At 36.2% G+C, this 19,725-nt stretch overlaps 2 protein-coding genes across 18 annotated transcripts in view; one reads left to right on the top strand and one right to left on the bottom strand.

Annotated features, from left to right (window-relative positions):
- RPE (ribulose-5-phosphate-3-epimerase) overlaps positions 1–11,997 on the top strand; it is a 29,118-nt gene extending 17,121 nt beyond the window's left edge. For 7 of the 8 annotated variants that reach the window (XM_061383786.1, XM_061383781.1, XM_061383783.1 and 4 more), the window contains one exon: positions 1,870–3,109. In XM_061383786.1, the coding sequence (XP_061239770.1) occupies positions 1,870–1,992 (123 nt within the window). In that variant the 3' untranslated portion in view covers positions 1,993–3,109. Of the gene's footprint in view, positions 1–1,869; positions 3,110–7,598 lie in introns of those variants that run through there. The other variant, XM_061383799.1, reaches the window with a different exon arrangement.
- Positions 3,722–19,725, bottom strand: part of KANSL1L (KAT8 regulatory NSL complex subunit 1 like) — a 125,375-nt gene continuing 109,371 nt past the window's right edge. For 9 of the 10 annotated variants that reach the window (XM_061383708.1, XM_061383713.1, XM_061383742.1 and 6 more), the window contains 7 exons: positions 12,756–12,884; positions 11,127–11,245; positions 10,260–10,384; positions 8,778–8,832; positions 7,516–7,628; positions 6,410–6,572; positions 3,722–5,321 (listed from right to left, as the gene is read on the bottom strand). In XM_061383708.1, coding sequence (XP_061239692.1) covers positions 5,091–5,321; positions 6,410–6,572; positions 7,516–7,628; positions 8,778–8,832; positions 10,260–10,384; positions 11,127–11,245; positions 12,756–12,884 — 935 coding nt within the window. In that variant the 3' untranslated portion in view covers positions 3,722–5,090. Of the gene's footprint in view, positions 5,322–6,409; positions 6,573–7,515; positions 7,629–8,777; positions 8,833–10,259; positions 10,385–11,126; positions 11,246–12,755; positions 12,885–19,725 lie in introns of those variants that run through there. The other variant, XM_061383772.1, reaches the window with a different exon arrangement.

Below are 19,725 nucleotides of genomic sequence, written 5' to 3' on the forward strand. Positions count from 1 at the left end.
CCAGGACAGGTCTTATCTACCAAAGAGATTTCCCCTATACTTCCTTTTTTTTTTTTTTCTCTAATTTTATTTTATTTTTAAACTTTACATAATTGTATTAGTTTTGCCAAATATCAAAATGAATCCACCACAGGTACACATGTGCTCCCCATCCCGAACCCTCCTCCCTCCTCCCTCCCCATACCATCCCTCTGGGCCGTCCCAGTGCACCAGCCCCAAGCATCCAGCATCATGCATTGAACCTGGACTGGCAACTCGTTTCCTACATGATATTTTACATGTTTCATTGCCATTCTCCCAAATCTTCCCACCCTCTCCCTCTCCCACAGAGTCCATAAGACTGTTCTATACAACAGTGTCTCTTTTGCTGTCTCGTACACCGGGTTATTGTTACCATCTTTCCTGGAAAAGTATTTGTTTGTTTAAATGTAAAACTAGGAAAGTAAATAGTAAGTCCTGGCTACCTCAGTAATGATGAAAAAATTCTTTGAAAGAGGAATGTGCTGACTACAAGCGTGTGTAATATCATTGAGAAGTTCCAAGGCCTTTGAGACAGTTTTCCAAAATAGGGAATCTTCCTATTTTGTGTGTGGGTTTTTTTTTTTGCTTCCTATTTTTGCTTCCAATGTTTTGTATAAATGTCACACACTTTTCTGCTTGATACTGTGATCAGTATGGAGATGACACTGGACAGACAGTGAGCATATATCTTTTGACCCCTGTAAAATTCATTTTTACTGAACTGTGCTTTGTCATTAATGCTGTTTCTGCTTACATTGAGACATATTAAGTTGTAACGCTAGAAAACTAATATTTCATTTTTATGAGGAACATTGTTGGACAATGCACTGTATCATAGCACAGCAGTGTCTCTCTCACTGGAGAAATTTTTCTCAGCTTCAGCAGTTCTCTCAATGGTCCCCCTTTCTTTCAGCTCTGAATCATATAACAGATTGGATTTTCCTCCCTGAGTCAAATCTCAGATAAATTTCAACTCATTTTTATAAGTTTTTACTCGGTTTTACGCTTTGATTTCATATTGAAAAACATCTTGAAAATCTTTTTTAAGCCACCTCAAAACCATTCTGGAATGCAGTGAAGCATACATAAGAATATGTTCCATTTCTACTGGCATCAACATGAGAAGATACTTAAATGTAGTGTTGCCATATTTTATGGATTATCTCACATTTTAACAGTAATTGTCCTTTTAGACTGTCTGCAAATTCCTCTACATAGTTCAAAGATGAAAAGATTGATTTTTTTTTTTTAGGAGCTGAGGGGGCATCGGTACATATGGGGAAAACTTTAATAGAGGTGAAGATGAAAGGTTTTAGATTAAACCTTATCTCAGTGTTCGCAGAGATGCACTATAGTTTATTTAGAAGGGGGTTGAAAAGAAAGAAAGTGAAGTCGCTCAGTCATGTCCGACTCTTTGCGACCCCATGTACTGTAGCCCACCAGGCTCCTCCGTCCATGGGATTTTCCAGGCAAGAATACTGGAGTGGGTTGCCATTTTCTTCTCCAGGGGATCTTCCCAACCCAGGGATTGAACCCGGGTCTCCTGCATTGCAGGCAGACGCTTTACTGTCTGAGCCACCAGGGAAGCCCTGAAGAAGGGGGTTAAGGGTTACCAAAAAGACAATGTTTCTTAGACATGTTTAAAAATAATTTCACATCCTCTTTTAAGCATTTCAGCTTCTTTCTTCATTGAACTAGCTGCTTAAGTATGTTCATCTTGAAGTGGCTTTTATACAGTTAAAGTGCTGACTGCCAGCTATAAGGGTAGAAACTCTAGTCTGGGAGTTCTGTTTCAGGTTTTTCCACATCTTCCTTTGAGGCATAACCTAAAGTGTTTACTTCTTTCAGGCAGGCGCTAACATGATTGTGTCTGGCAGTGCCATTATGAGGAGTGAAGACCCCAGATCTGTGATCAACCTGTTAAGAAATGTTTGCTCAGAAGCTGCTCAGAAACGTTCTCTTGATCGATGAAACAACAAGGACCCCAGTGTTTCTGCTTAGGAGCTCTCCTTTTTACTGGAAAACAAGAATATTGACTACCAAATCATACCACAGTTGAGGCAGTGCTGCTTTTCTGAGCAATTACTCATCCCAGTGACTAAAATCCATTATGCAGAATGTTCCAAGAGGTTAGAAATTGGTGTGTATAACTACATTTTTAGTGATGGAATTGAAAGATTAATGTGATAAAATACCATTTTTACTGGGAGGCTTGATTTTTATGAAGAGTAAAAATATGGCTGTATAAAGGTTACAAGCAGAAAAGTGTCTTAATGCCTAAGGAAGGCATGTTAGCGACTATGAAAAAAAATTTTTTTTCTGAATTTCTAAAAAGAATTTTCTTTGGTTTCTTTACTGTTTTCTGAAAGCAAAGGAAGTTCTTCCGTTTTTCCTGTTTCATGTCATTTTTTGTGTGTGATAACTAAGTTTGCATCTGATTAGGAATGGCATACTTACTCTCCTAGTTTCAAAAACATTTATTTTTTACTTTGCACCTTATATTTGATATATTAAAAAAAAAAAAGTGTATTATGAAGCCCAGGGATTTTCAAGTTGTCTGTTCTAAAATATGAGCACAAGTTTTATCAGGGTATTTTGTTAGCTGTCCTAGAAGGACAGAGTATTCAGTGATCTCTCCCCTCCACCCCGTTTCCCATTTTTTTTAATTATACACACTATTCCTAAGGACATAAAAAATGTTTTGCTAGCTCTATGCTAAAAAAAGAAAAAAGGCCTCTATTTAGAAGTAATATTAAGTTGAATCCTGACCCTTCTGTTTGTTTGATCTTAGCAAACCAAATCAGCCAACCTCTTTGAGTTTCTATTAATTGATTTATACATTGAATGTAATTATGAGAGTGTGGTATTGTATTGAGGATTGAAAGATTATTATATATGTAAAGCTTCCACTATTCCTAGAATTGTAAGGGTGTGGAATTGAACATGCCAAGGCAAGGAAGCTATTAGATAAATTTGTTTTGAGGAGGATTATAAAGTACATTGATACAATCTCACTAAACCTACAGTCAGTCCTATGAATGGTAAAACAGGTGTGTTTGTCCCCGTTAAAAAAAAAAAAAAAATGATACTGAAACTCATCAACAGGCTGGTACAATGGAAAGAATCCAGGAAAGCATAGGATTTCTGTTCTGTACTCTTTTTTTATAGATGGAGCACTTAAGAGGTGGATTAAGCAAAGGAAGCTTAATTGTCTTATTTCTAGTCTAACTTTAAAGTAGAAAAACCAATTGCTAAGAATATTCTGCAACTAATGACTTTTGACTCCAAGGATATATATTTTATTAATCCAAGAAAGAAAGACCAGGTAGGCTAATATATGACAAGGTACAGATTTAATCCATACACTATTTATTATTGTGTCCCAAATTACAGTTTGACAGTAGATATGTATTACCTACTTCATTCTTGTAAATACTCTTGCTATGAAATACACATGGCAAGAAATAACAGGACCAATGTCATTAAACTTTTTCAGGCTACTATGAGTTTTGAGAAATAAGGTTTGGAAAATAGGAATGTTAACACTTTAAAGCATGGAATAGAGCTTCCTTGGTTTCTTCTGTTTTCTCAAGGTAAAATTTTATTTCTTACTGTTCGTTTTTATTTTGGCTTAGGAAAGGCTTTGCCACACAGCTAGGAGATGACGAGGCGTGTAGAAATAGACACAGACAACACGGCATATAGAAATAACTTTTTAATTAAAAACTTACATAGATTATAATATCAGACATGACAAAAAAATTGAGTTTATTTGCCTGGACAACTTGGGTTTGTTCTTTTTTTTTTTTTTTTAATGTACAGTAAAACTACAAGCAAAAATTTGTCAGTATTGAATTGGAAATTTTTTCTTTAAAGAGACCAGTATAATTTCCAGTCTCTAACAAAAACTTACTGTCAGATCCCCCAGATTAGGCCAGGTGGCTAGGATTGTCAGTTATATGGGTACTACAACTTGAATAACCTGTTCTACATGAGAAAAGTGATTCATATAAATTGTCCTCAATTTTTACATAGGAAAAAATAATGTAATAGTGTCAAAAGAGATTTTACTTTATATATACTCCAGTATCCAATACTGAACTATTAAGAATTTTAATTCTCTCTCTAGGATACAAGTAAGAATAGATGCCTATTTGAATAGAGTAAGCAATGGTAAGGAGTGACCAAATGAACTAGAAGTACAATAATATACTAATGGCAATTTCCTGTTTGTTACTCATTTTAAGTGGGATGTTTATGAGATACATAAAGCTCAAATCTTAAAAGACGTGATACTTTTAAAATACACTAATATTTAACTCGCCATTGCTTTTCTTATTCTGTTAGGAGTGAATAGAAAATAACCTGTGTTTAACCCAACAGATTATCAGTGATTTCAAATAAAGTGTATTATGTTACCTGGTATAGAAATTTCCATAAATAACTTCTATTAAATATCTTTTTTCAAGTCTGGACTACTAGGAAGGGATGTTTCTAGATGTCCAATATCATTGGAAATCTGTGCTTCTTTATAGTGCAGCTGATATTTCATGGGATAATTCATACATGCATTTTTCAAGTGGAATGGTCACTGCCAGTGCTTTTTAAAACTACTTAGATGTGTGTATATATATGCATGTATACTCTATACACGCATATTTTTATATTCTTATTTCTGAGGCAATTTAAGATTAACCATTTGTATAGAAAAAAAGGAGCTGTCATTTGATACACGGGGGTGGTGGGGGGGGGTGGGGTGTGGGTGTAAGTTGTTTAAAAATTATTTACCCAGTAATGTGATTTGACAGCAAATTACAGCAGTTAATTTTCTGGTACTTGTGATTTGCATCAAACACAAATGACTAGCACTTGTTGGTCAGTGAAAAGCTAGTTACTTGTGGTTTCAGGAAGGAAAATGACACTAACTTGCCTGTTTCATAAACAGCGTAAAAGGTTAATGTGCACTATATGCTCTTATTCTGGAACTGAGACTGGAGGGGCTGGACAACAGGGCTTGCTTTTTTCTCCTGTTTTCCCATTCATTTACAGTTTTCTTCACTTGTTCCCTGTCACCTATTTTTTTTAACATGAGTAAGTCCTAGACCAAGGGTTTTGTACTCTTCCATTCCATCTGCCTGCCTTTTTGGATGGTGGCCATTCTCTGGTGCACTGGTGCAGAAGACTTCACCGTGGAAAGCTGGGCTTGATCTTTCAACCTGATCATTTTTTTCATCTTGGCATAATAAAGCTTCTGTGTCTTCATCCTTCAGTGGAAAAGTCCGTCGTTCCCACCACAAAGACTGAAAGAGAAAACATTTTCAGTTTCAGCTAATTTAAGTTCATATCTCAGATAATCTGTAGATGTCAATTTTGTAATAACCATTGGTCAGTACAGATTCTTATTTGGTCCTAAGTATCCAGCAACTTAAAGTGGGACATACTGAGGATTATTTAATAGGGACCTTTGGGAATTATTTTTTTACTTTGCCTCTTCCAAGAAGAGGGAAATGGTGCCATTAGGGAGTACTGGTCCTCATTTTAAGGCTAGGTGCATGTTAGGGAAATTCCCTTAAATGTGTTTGGGTCATCTACTTCAGTATCTCCATTTTCATTCCATCATTATTATAGACACCTATTAACTTTTCTTTGAGCTTTCTATGATTTGCCTCTTAAATTCTATTATCTCTACTCTCTTGATTCTAGACATTCTTCTTTTCCAATATCTACTGATGAAAAACAGTGCAAGAGCTGTATAGATGCAGTGTAGAAAGCACTCCTATTGAGGTTAAAACTGGACAAATGGGGAGACAAAATCTTTTCTAAGGGGAAGAGAAATAACTAACCTTTCTATGTGCCAGGTAACATTCTATTTAATCCAATTAGGTTTGTAATAAACTTTGATAGAATTCCCTTTTTCTAACAATAAGTGAATAGGTGGAATTAGGTTTTGGCATGTTACATAAAAGGGCTTCCCCGATGACTCAAGCAGTAAAGAATCTGCCTGCAATGCAGGAGACACAGGTTCGATCCCTGGGTAGGGAAGATCCCCTGGAGAAGGGAATGGCAACCCACTCCAGTATTCTCGCCTGGAGAATTTCATGGACAGAGCAGCCTGGTGGGGCGATAGTCCATGGGGTCGCTAAGAGTTAGATATGACTGGGCACACACATACATGTGTTTCATAAAAGGGGGAAGTATCTGTAGTTAGTGATGGAACTTGAATGCTGGAATATGGATCCTCTGGTTTCTACACCCAGCATTCTGTACTGGACTGTTGCACTGAATGTGTTACGTAATGGTGAATCCTTTGTCAGCAGCAAACAATTCTATAAACAAGTTTTTGAAAGTCAATTAAGGAAGTTTTAACAGTTACATAGAATACTCTCACCTTGGTCTCTTGACTCAGTGAAGGTGAGCCGTGTGCACTGGGAGCCTGGCTCTCTGAAGGAGGCTCAGCAGGACTTCCCACTGTGCAGTGCTGCCCACCACTGAAATCATAAGGGCAGTCTTTCAAAAGTAGATCTTGTCCTTCAACATTTTTAGGGTAAGCTCTAGCAAGAAAATCAAGAAAACATTTTATAAACAACCTAAAGTGTAGTTCATAAGTCCATTTAACTTGGTAACTTTTCTTTAAACAGTTCTGCCCAAAAGATTTTTAAAAATTCATCTGCTGATTTTCCCCATGTTATCCTCACATCTCAAAGGCTTTTATTTAAATGGTACTTCAGGGAATCTTGCCAAATTATTATAGGTAGTTTTGTTTGGGGGTATTTTTTGTTTGTTTTCCAGAAAACAGGAAAAGATAGTTAACTTGACTCTTATCCCGAGTTCCCTGAGTATCTATGATTATTGTAATGTCATCCATGAAGAACTCAATTCACATTTTCCTCTGTACTTCTGGAAAACTGTATCTCTGTAATGTAGAGAAAGTTGAGAATAGAATCTCAGGTATGTTAGGATAACTCTTAGAATAAGGATCAACAACAAATCATCTGAATATCTTGACTTAAACAGAGAAATGTGTTTTAAACGTGTGAAATGAGGCCCCCACACTACAGTGACTACTAGGTTTCAACATGATCTTATGTTTTAAGTTTTGACTATATCAAAAAATAGTCCAATTAAACATAAAATATCAGGGTTTTTCTCAAATACATTATGTTTTTAGGATTTATTCCCCCTTCCTTCAAAGTCATGTTCAAAGTATTTCAGGCTATTTGCTTTTTACCCTAGATAGGTTTTTAAGGGTCTTTTTTTGGTTCTCTTTTAAGAAAAATATTTTTGAAGTAGTTGTGTTACAGCTCACTCAGATTCTAATCACTAGTGTTAGGTCCACCATTATAGTACACTGAAATGACCTTTTTATGGAGAATTTTCACATTATTTGCTCAGTTAAGTCTATTACCGATGCTGACAATTAGCATGAGAAATAGAGTGGAGTAAGACACAAAACTCTTCATCATGTAAGTAGCCTGAGTATAGTTCAACACCTGCCTGCTGTTTCTTCTCTGCCACTTGCTTTGTTCCCATAGTGACCATCTGGCTTGCTCCTTCTCTTCATACTTTTTGTGTCTTAGGGAGAAGACTTCATCAGAGAGATTTTCTATCTGGAGTTAGAAATGAAAAGTTTTGCTTTGGTCAGAAACATTCTGAAATGAGAACAGGTGTCACAGTGCCTCATAAAGAGAACAATAGGAAGAAAACAACAATAAATGCAGTCTAAGTCATGAGAACATATGAGAGGAGATTCAGATTCCTAAACAGAGGAGTTTGAAACTTTTTCACCTCCGGGTCATGTTTGAAGACTTACCTAGAGTTCTTAATAGGTACCCTGAATACACATAGGTTCACAATGGTTTTTTTATATTTACATAAAATATCCTTCATGCTTTATTCATTCAAACCTTTGTATTGATTGCTTCTTATGGAGTATACTGTTGATGGAACATAGTAATATCAAGGAAAGTAAAACTGAGATATGGGAATTAGTTTAATAGATTTCTAAAGCTTTGGTTGTGGTGTTTCTGGCTAGAATCATTCTGAACTAGGGTGCATTAAAAGAGGGAAAGGCATTAAAAAGCAAATTTTGGTAGCTGAAAAATGATATCAGTTGGCATAGAATGTAATAGAAACAATGTCTTTTACATAATACTGCCTCTTCAGACTGTCACTTTGGAATTAGTTTGGCTATATAGTATTTTTCTCTATAATTTTTCTTGTCTTAATCTAAATTTTATCCTTACAGGTCCATAGTCCCTTTCCTGTGGTTCCAAAAATCTGGAAAAAAAAACAAGTTTTCATAATTCATTTGGTGACACAGCCTGATCTGAAAATGATGTGAGGTTATTGTACTTCCTATGAGTATTTCACTGTAAAACTCAGTATTGATTGAGAACTGCCCTAGACTCCCATACAAGACTAAATTTCATGCAGAAAAATATGACTAATAGTGGAAGTGAATACAGATACTCATGTAAGTTCAGTATTTCAACAACTCATGTATGGAAATGGTATGTTTTATTTTTGCTTTTGTTTATTTTTTATGCATGTTGTCTTTGTAGGCAAATTTGTACAAAACACTTTCCTAATCAAATTAATACCTTTAGTGAGGAACTTTTCATAAGTTTTGAAAATAAAAAATCAAAGAGGGCTTATAGTTCCATTTAGTTCCTCAAATATCAAATTAAGCACATGGAAAAGAAATTAAGCAGTCTTCATAATAAGTGCAATTATCCCATGAGTGAAAGGCAACTTACCTCTTCTTCACCTAAATCATATTCATCCAAAGGCTGAAGAACAACCATCCTCCAGCTGTTGAAGATAGAACCAATTTCAAATAGCTTTTCTTAATCTATCTAAATGTAGCAATTTTATTCTATAAGCACAACCAATATAGTAGTGTTTTCTTTCTTTGGGATTTCCATAATTCAACTGGTTGTAGTATTTTAGTACTTCATTTTTTAAAAGAGACAAAATACTTGTACCATGAGAAGGGGACAAGGAGAAGACGAGGCTTTGCTTTGGGCCTTACAATAAACAGTCTCTTCTACAGAGTTGCATTTTATACCTAAGAATGTACTAATTTTGAAATGAGTTAGTGGTATGCTGATAAACTGGCACAGAAAATAAAAAGGAAAAAAGCTGTGATTTGTAGCATTTGCCAGTTTGTTTGTGTGAAGACTCCCATCATGGCCTCACATCACAGGACTTGTATATTAAAAACCAGGTCAACCAGCGAGCTCCAGCCTACCACTGGAAACTGGAAAGACTGTTGCTATAGAACTTGTAACCACCAAGTGTTGTTTTTACTTAATATACAATGTATCAACAGATTCTCTGTAGGAATTCGTCTAATACTTGCTAGAGTATTAGGAGTTCTCTCACTGCCTCAAAGCAATTATGAATAAAAGGATCAATTTAGCTAGAATAGAGATGGGTAGGAATAATTGCAGTTGTCATCAGCTGTCTTGTTTCCATCCTTTTCTATATCTACTTCTTGGTGCCAGATTTATAATCTTGAAAGTGCTTTCATTATCACTAAAAAATTTGACTAAGTTGGCTGCCAGGAGACAGATCTGTGTATGGTATTCGAGGACATCCACAACCTGGTACCAGTTTATTTTTGAGCCTTCATTTCGTTTATCACTCTAAACAAAACCTTAGTCTCTGGCTTAGCCTTGCATGATTGCTCCTGTGCCTGAGTTATGGTCTTCCTGTGTGAACACACACTTTCTCCTTCTGCCCCACCCCCTTTTCCTAATACACTCCTAGGTCTTCCCACTCTTCTTGATATTTGACGTGTGTATTGTGGACCTGGAGATACATGAGAATCTTTTGTTGTCACAGGAGTGGTAGTTGCTTTCTTTGAACTCTGTGCAAATCTCCATTTTAAAGAGCAAAGATTGTTAATGGAATTATTTACATCCCTAAAGTACCTTTCAGTGCCATGTACACCATAGAAGACTAAATGTTGAATGAAAAAATACTCAAAAGTACTAAAGTAAGTAAATCTTAAGAATTTCCCTTTCTTATTAAAACCTGAGAAATAAAGCTGCGTTACTATATGGCATTATTTTTCAGCATGAGTAATGTAAAGGTTTCTTTCACTGTCTTCCCTCCATGTAACCATATAAATGGGATAAAGGCAGAAAGCAGCATCTTGTTTACGTTAAATAAAAATTTTAACTTCACTGAAAGTTATTCAAGAAAGGAAAATTAAAGGATGTAAGTATACATACCTTGGAGTAAGTATTTCCTTATATTGGAGCTTCTCTAATTTAGCTGGGGCCACTAATGACATGGGGATCACAATATTATCTATATCATAAGAGCTCTCACTTCGCAATCTTCGTCGTGCCGTATTCTGCAAGACAGGATTACAGTAGTTTGACAACAGTTTTGGTTATGTATGCTGATACTCCTTTTATGAGTATATAAAAATATGGAGTGCCTCTAAGTTTTATAAATATATTATAAAATCTGACCATAAGATATTAAGAAAAACAAATATACATAACTTCTATGAAACAGTACATTTGTGTGTGCACACATTCAAGTCTGTTTTTAAAACCATTAAAAAATATGAATGCCTTAAAATACAAAACTCTTAGCAGAAAAGGTACGCTAAAGCACCCTAAATGACAGTGAAATCTTTGAGCCAACTCGTTTTTATTAGGAAGAACTATGAGATAAAATGTTTGGTGAGCCATTTAATGAAGATTATTTTTACAGTCTTCATTTATGTGTTCCTAGGCCCTGAGCGTCATGCTGTTTTTCTAAATCCGCCCATGTTTTGACCTCTGCTCCCGACCAGATAACAAAACACAAAACAATGTAAGAATAACGCAAGTGCTGGATTCTTACTTAGCCTCACTAGTTTTTAACACACACAAAAAAACCATAGTCAAGAATTAATGAACAACTAGCTCCCTAATAAAATTTAATCAATATATTGTTTCTTAGTAAGATAATTCTAAATACGCTAATTATGTTATAGTAAATAAAGCTGTTAACAAAATATCCTGTTTAGGTCCCCCCCACCACCCACCAGATGCGTGAGCTTAAGTCTGTAAAGCAACTTGAAAGTTCACTGTACAAAAACCTACTTGTGATGATGAATTCTGGGTTCTTGATAGAACATTGACATTAGTAACTGCAGTAAAAGTGCTTTGGGATCCTGGTTCTGTGCGCTGAAAAGCAAATTCTTCAAATCTAGTTCTTTCTCCTGCCATGGAAAGACCATTGAGAGTGTCATACATTAAATGTAACTGGAAAGTATCAGAATTTCTGTTTTCCTAGTTTGGTAATGTGAGTCTTGATCAGTTTATTGATTTTAATTTTTTAAATTCATGTATCAAAAAACAAAACGAAGGAAATTTTATAAAAATCTCAGTCACACTTGCATTTTCTGGAGTCTTGACAGTTTATACCCAGTATATCATTTCTTTAATCTCATCTCCCTTTACTATGTTCGTGCTTTCTGTAACTCTTATTCAGCTGTTGAACTTCTAAGATTTACCTGGTAATTTTCTTCTCTAGTTTTTCATTTTTAAAATGTCTTTGACTTTATGATCGACTTTTTGGAAGATTTTCTTAACTTCTGACTTGATTTCTGAATATGTTTCTCTATTAAAGTACTAATTTCTAAAAGTTCTTGTTTCCTTTTACTCTGTTTTTAAATAACACCCTATTTCAGGAATGAAACTTTCAAGATACTGATTATAAGATTATTTCCAACTTTATTTTCTGTTTTCTTCCGTGTTCCTTTTTTCCATTTGTTTTGGGTCTCTATTTGTGCGTATATGTTTATTCTCATACTGTCCTTGTTTATATTACCACATATCTTGAAAAATAATTTCCTGTGTAACATAAAATTTAATACAGTCTATATATTATTCCAGTTGTTTAAAAACATCCTTTCTAGCTAGTTGTTTCTTCAAATTGGTATCCATGCATTAAAAATGGTTGTTGCATACAGAGCTGTCTAGTTACTTTGTAGTATAGCATTTTACCTGTGGTGGTCTTGTATTCATGTTAAATCCACCATGTATAATATAGTTCAGTACATCTTGGGTATAGTTTCTAATTTATTGGGTATACTGACATACTGTACCTAGGGCATACTTCACTAACGTACATAATGTTAGAGCCTCTAGAACAATGAATAAGATCCGACAGAGTATACAGATTATTTGTTATTTAATACACATCATCCCAGTTAAGTTTTGTGTTACTAGCAGAGTTCTAGTTTCAAAGGTATCTCTGTTCATCTTGGCACTGTAAGGTCTTAAGGGCAATTCAGCTAGGTGGCTGAGTTACTTAGATGCATCTCATCCAGTTTATCAAAATTCTGAAGAAGCTGCAGCAAATCAGCATCTCCACAAAAGGAACCAGGTATGGTAATCTCTAAAGGACAACCTTGTACTAACACGTTCTGAGTCCAGAGCACAGTGCTAGAGACTGAAGTCCCATCCAGGAGAACAGTTGGTAGAAAATAACTCCGGTTAGGAAACATAGGAAGGAAATTCTTAATTTCCATAAAGTGGATGGAATCCCAGTCTACATAATTCTGAATTGACGACATGAATTTGCTGTTTGGTGTTCATAGAACCATGGATGTTTTGTGTAATTAGTAACTTCTGGGCTGTTACTTCCATGAGGCAGGGCTTTTGGAGATCAGAATTTTATTATTTTCAGTTTTTACTACTGGTGCTCATGTCCTCATTTGAACTTACCTATTGCTGTTTCACTCAAGTGTCTTTTCTTTCTTCCCTGTAATAGCTGCACAGAAGATTCTGACTCTATTTGAGGCTTGCATATAGAGGAATATCCATTTCTCCATTGATTGAGAGAAGTATTACGTACTAAAATGGAAAGAAAAATGAAATTTTAGTTCCTTAACACAAGTATGATGAACATGTTAACTTGCTTTTACTTTATAACATTGCAGAATATTGATATACCAGTTCAAAATGACATAAATAACATATGAAGATGAAATACCCCTAAGCTGAAAATAATAGAGTAAGATTTATTAAAAACATCTTCACGAAGTGCCCCAATTGCTATAGTTTCTCCATTATTTGAAGAGGAAAGGTGATCTCTTCTGTCTTCTAAGTTAGGAACTTTTACAGAGAAGATATGTTCAGATCTGTAAATCTTGACTGAACTTCCTCTGAATCATTAAGTTAGTTTATGCTCACCCTTAGATCTGGTAACAGTTCAGGACTAAGTAAGATTATAGAATCATAAGAGACTGGGATCTCTTGAGAGCAATAACCAGATTTCATCAAACTCTTGACAGTGCCTAGTGCCATTCTTTTTAAAGCAATGAATTTTTAAAACTTTGAAGTCATTTAATACCTATCTGCATCAGCTGCCTGAACTGTAAAATAGGGATAATAGCTATTGTGGGATTATGAGGATTGAGTGAGTTAATTCCTGTAGTGGTCACTAGAAGGATTTCTGACCTAAGTATGCAATAAATGTTAGTTTCATCATTACTGTTTTCTGTCTAAACCCTATATTTGCAATGCTGGATTAATAACCAAATTGGCTTCTTTTTTTGAAATGTTTGGAGATGTGGAAAGGATGGCTTAAGTGACAAATTCTAACCAACACTGAAAAAAAGAGTATGGATGGTCTGCCAACAGTGACAGCGACTAAGATTTCATGATGGCAAAGCACCCTAAAAATGATAGACAAAACTTTTACACATAGATGCACAGATCTACACATTTACATCCATATTAGCATGTTAAAAAATGAAACTTTTAAGTAGAACAATTTCTGAACAATCTCTGAAAGCCTAATACCTTAAATTTGAAGAGCAAACTGCAAAAGCACAAGAGAGTACTGCCGCAAAAGTGTGATCATCAAAGGAGCTCTGAATCTGGAGGAAAGAAACAATTACCTGTAGTAGAATTACCTGTAGAATGACTACACATACTAACACAGCCAGGATCCTTGAAGCTTCAGCAGAGAAATGGATGGGTGGATAGATAAGGCAATGCCCAGGTGCCCCACTTTGAAAACATGTCCTGCCCATCCATAACTGCCTCTGAAAACAATACTGAGTGTAAATTTTTTCCTCTTCCATGAGGAGGATCTCAAGCAGTGGCGAAACAATCTTTTAACAGTCAACACGAACTTTAGAGATGAAAACACAAGACTCCAACAAGAAGTAATAGCAACAAGTGTAAAAGTTTTCTCAAGAAATATCTAATGGGTTCACAGAATACAAATTTACAAGTCTTCAAAATAATATTGCCAAGAGAAAGGCAAAAGGCCTCTCCAAAGAGACCTCAGAAATGGAAAGGATAATTGAACAAAATCACTGCTCATTGGCCTGAATAACAGAATGGATATAACTAAAAATCAAGATCAATGAATTGGAACAGTAACTCTAAAACTCAAAGGAACAGTGATGGAAACAGGAAAAAAATTTCTGGAAGAGGACAAACCAAAAGAGGGTAAAAAATTGGAAAGGATAGAATGAATGAGAGGCAATATTGGAAGAAGCAATAACCAAAAATGTTTACACAATAGTAACCCTAAGGTTTCAGTAACTCGAGCATCAAAGCAAATGGGGGGGGAAAAAACCCAAACATCAGTATGAAGACATCCTAAAAATTACCAGAGAAGGGGGAAATTATCACAAAGGAGTGAGAATCAGATTGACATAAAAGCAAATGCAGGAGAAAAATGGTGACTTAAAGCATTCATGGAAAACTAAACAAGATCCTAAGGTTTCTACCTACTCCCTCAAAGATTTCTACCCAAGAAAAATAATGCAGAGAAAAATGTTAAATAGTAAATAACATAGCAGGCATAATTCTAAAGTTCATTTCTACAAAGGTGTATCTAGAATTGTGAGTTGGGTTTTAAAACACCTGGCATGTATTGGTGTTCCCACAGTGTCCACCACTATTGTTTTCCAGAGTATTTTCAAGAAAAATCCAGGTAAATTCAACCCATCTCTTCTAAAGGAATTCACCACCCACCTTGTCTCATAAAAGCACATCAGACTTTGTGAAGAAACCTTAACCTTTACTAAAGTGATCCTTTAAATTTAATTTTATTCAAAAGTTTCATTACACTTTTCTCCCTCTTACTCTTTGGTAATTTGTAACATTATAATGGACTCTTGAAATAGTAGGAAATATAATTCAGAGTGTAACACACATTCTCTTTACCTATGCTCATTGTAGTAGTAACCCCAGCCTTTCAGCTTGCTTACCCAGATCTGAATTCCATCCTAAAATATATTTTGACCCAGTATCTCTCATATTCCCTGTCTTCCCTTCCTCCCTTTCATTTATAGAGAGCCAATTACATACCAGGCATGTAATTTGATTTTTTAAAAATATAACTTGCTACAGGGATTTGGGGAAAATAATTGATTAGGAAGTTGATTATTTCCCCAATTAACTGATTTGGGGAAAATAATTGGTCAATTTGTTTTGATCAATCAAAATGATTGATTTCCTAATCAAAATAATTGATTAGGAAAATTATTGATTTCCCCAAGTCAATTTGGGGAAAATGATTAATTATTTGATTAATTGAAATCAAATAATTGATTTCAGCAGTATAGATAGGGCTCATTAATTTGGACTAAACTGGTAGAAATACAGAGGAGCAGGTTTGAAGCGTAAGATCACTGATGGTGGGGTTTAGATAAGGTAAGCACAGGTAAAGAAGGCTGAGCCTTAGGGTTCTGACCTGTGTGGGTTGTTGCTGTTTCTGCACTTTAAACTTTTTATTTTGACATAATTTCAGACTTACAGAAAACCTGCAGTAACAACAAGTGCCACTTTAATTCAGATTCCCTCAATATTATCATTTTACCACAATGGCTGTCAATGAAATTAAGTTGCTGACATGATGCTTCTCTATTCTAAATATGCCAATGTTTAAGGGCATTCTCTTACATAGCCACACAACTATCAAAACCAAGAATTAATGCTGTTAGCTAACTGTATAACTTACTCAAATTTCACCAGTTAGTCCTGTAATGTTCTACACAGAAAATCCTGTATTCAGTGGACAGGTTTCTGTTTCCTCATATCTGAAATAGTTCGAGTGTCTAGTTTTTCATGACTGAATATTTTGATGAGTATAGGCCCTTAAGTTGGCTTTGGTATTTTCTCACCACTGGCAACTACACAAATCTTCAATTTTTTGTCTTTTCTCTACTTTGTTGTTAGCTGAAATGAGTAGTTGTCAAATTGCTAACTCTAATGCACAGTATAGGATAAATCCAACATCTGAGGCAAAGCACAAAACCATCTATTTACCTTCAATTTACCCTGCAAGAATAACAGGCTATGACAAGGTATGCAGTTGTTTCCATTTTAAAATCTTACATATAATGGGCCAACAGCATCTGAACCACCTGGGACCTTGTTAGAATCTCAGACCCCATTCCAGACTTACTGAATTAGAATCTGCATTCTAACAATAGCCCCAAAGTAATTTGCACATTAAAACTTGAGAAACAGTGATTTGGAACACTTGACTTTTCCTCTAGATTCCAGTTAAGTATTACATAAAGCTACACTTGGCATCACCATCTTACTGGAGTTCCTTTTTGCCCTTTTCCCATCACCCTTAACCTCTCTTCCTCTGCTGTCCACTAGGCAGTGTACACACTCATCCTCTTTTTTAGAATATTTTTATCATGTTGGTACCCATAATATCATTTAATAGTCATTTGTGTGTCTGCTTCTATCATATAATTTAACTTCCCATGATTCACCTTTGATTTTTCAGCGCTTAATAGTCTACTTGGCCCAGAGAAGGTGGTCAATAAATACCCAGTATTTATTGACCACCTTCTCTGGGCCAAGTAGACTATTAAGCGCTGAAAAATCAAAGGTGAATAGCTGGGTTCTAGTTTTACTAGAACCAGTGTTCTTGCCTGGAGAATCCCAGGGACAGGGGAGCCTGGTGGGCTGCCGTCTATGGGGTCGCACAGAGTCGGACATGACTGAAGCGACTTAGCAGCAGTTTTGCTCTGGAGAAGGCAATGGCACCCCACTCCAGTACTCTTGCCTGGACTATCCCATGGACAGAGGAGCCTGGTAGGCTGCAGTCCATGGGGTCATGAAGAGTCGGACACGACTGAGTGACTTCACTTTGACTTCACTTTCATGCATTGGAGAAGGAAATGGCAACCCACTCCAGTGCTCTTGCCTGGAGAATCCCAGGGACAGGGGACCCTGGGTGGGCTGCCGTCTATGGGGTCGCACAGAGTTGGACACGACTGAAGCGACTTAGCAGGAGCAGCAGTACTCAATTCTACAGAAAAGAAAAACTAGTGACCAGCTATTTAAGACACATGAAATTTGGGTTGAGAGTGGGAGGGAATGGGGAAAGTAGAAAAGGAGAGTAAAAGTTGCTCACTTGTCCGACTCTTTGTGACCCCTTGGACTGTACAGTCCATGGAATTCTCCAGGCCAGAATACTGGAGTGGGTAGCTTTTCCTTTCTCCAGGCGATCTTCCTAACCAAGAGACTGAATCCAGGTCTTCCACATAGCAGGTGAATTCTTTACCAGCTGAGCCACAAGGGAAGTCCAGGAAAGGACAGATTGGTACACAAAAAAGTACTGATTTGCCTAAAGTTACAGTGTAAGTTCGATGCAGGAACCAGGATACTCAAAAGCCGGTGCTCTGGGACAACCAGAGGGATGGGATAGGGAGAGAGGTGAGGGAGGGTTCAAGATGGGGGGACACGTGTGCACCTGTGGCTGATTCATGTCAATGTATGGCAAGAACCATCACAATACTGTAAAGTAATCCTCCAATTAAATTAATAAAGTGAAAAAAAAAAAGGTAGCATTCAATTCAAATGTTTTCCACTCCTAGCTTTTAATTTTCCATTACTAACGTCATATTATTGATACATCAGTAATAATTTTGTGCCTAACATTTACACTGCTCCATTTTTTAAAATCAGATCAATTAGAGTAACATTAGAAGAAACATAACTACAGAAGAAATATAATGACTTTGTTTTTGCAAATTCACTTTCAGTCATATACATAAATTTCATATTCACATTTCAAATGTAATAATTTTAATGCCAACAAAGGCCCGTCTAGTCCAGGCTATGGTTTTTCCAGTGGTCATGTATGGATGTGAGAGTTGGACTGTGAAGAAAGCTGAGCGCCGAAGAATTGATGCTTTTGAACTGTGGTGTTGGAGAAGACTCTTGAGAGTCCTTTGGACTGCAAGGAGATCCAATCAGTCCATTCTGAAGGAGATCAGCCCTGAGATTTCTTTGGAAGGAATGATGCTAAAGCTGAAACTCCAGTACTTTGGCCACCTCATGTGAAGAGCTGACTCATTGGAGAAGGCTCTGATGTTGGGAGGGATTGGGGGCAGGAGGAGAAGGGGACGACAGAGGATGAGATGGCTGGATGGCATCACCGACTCAATGGATGTGAGTTTGAGTGAACTCCGGGAGATGGTGATGGACAGGGAGGCCTGGCGTGCTGCGATTCATGGGGTCACAAGGAGTCGGACACAACTGAGCGACTGAACTGAACTGAACTGAATTTTAATTTGGATATATGTATAAGTTTTTTTTTAACCTGATAACTTATTTTTTCAGATGGTCACCTAACATTCCTCTGATTAGAAACAGTAGCATTTAACTATTCCCTAGCTGTTGGAACTACTTATAATCATCATAATTTTATTTGTATTATGGACATTCTTAGAATAATCATCTTGCACACATTTTTTAATTAAAAAATTTTTAATCTAGGATAAATTCCAAGAAGCACAATTGTATCATGAAAAAAATCTAAACATAAGCTATACTTTCCTGTATTTCTTTTGCACAGGCAATTCCTTGTTCTTAGTGCTTTCATTTCATTTCTTTAACTTTTTACAGTGGAAAAATTTCAAGAAACATACATGGAATAATGAACTCCCCTGTTCCTATGATTCAGCATCAAGAGTGCTGGTAACCAACTTGTTTTCTCTCTCTCCCACCGAGTATTTAAAAACACATTCCAAATATTGCCTACATATATGTCAGCTTGAATCGAATAAACTAACAAACTGTGTTTATGTAACTGCATGCATTATTACATCTAACATAATAGTTTATTAATATGCAACAGTAAGTCCATGTTCAAATTTCTTAGAAACTGTGTGTCTACAGCTGAGTTAATGAGGATCTTTTAAGAGGCCTACAGGCTGCATCTGGCTGAAGCAAGTAGAAATATTTTTACATGGATATAATTGTATCATTTGTTTTTGTTCAGTGCCTAAATCAAGTCATGTCCAACTCTTTGTGACCCCATGGACTGTAGCCCACCAGGCTCCTCTGTCTGTGGGGTTTCCCAGGCAACAACAGTGGAGTGGGTTGCCATTTCCTTCTTGAGGGCACCTTCCTGGACCAGGGATTGAAACTGTGTCTCTTTCATTGGCAGGTAGATTCTTTACCACGGAGCTCCCTGGAAAGTCCCAGTTGTATCATACATAGAAGTAAAACTTTTGTCCTTTTAGATCACTCACCATTCTTGGATAAATGTTTATATCCTTAGATAAACTTTTACAATGTTTTTAAAAATGTATGTTCCATTGGGTTAGACAGATAACCATATTCCTACTGTTCTCCAAGTTGTTTTTAATTTTTCATTACCACAAATAATGTTAAGTATATCTGTGAATAAAGGTGGTTTCATATT

This window comes from Bos javanicus, chromosome 2, assembly GCF_032452875.1.
Source record: "Bos javanicus breed banteng chromosome 2, ARS-OSU_banteng_1.0, whole genome shotgun sequence".
NCBI classification, from domain to species: domain Eukaryota; kingdom Metazoa; phylum Chordata; class Mammalia; order Artiodactyla; family Bovidae; genus Bos; species Bos javanicus.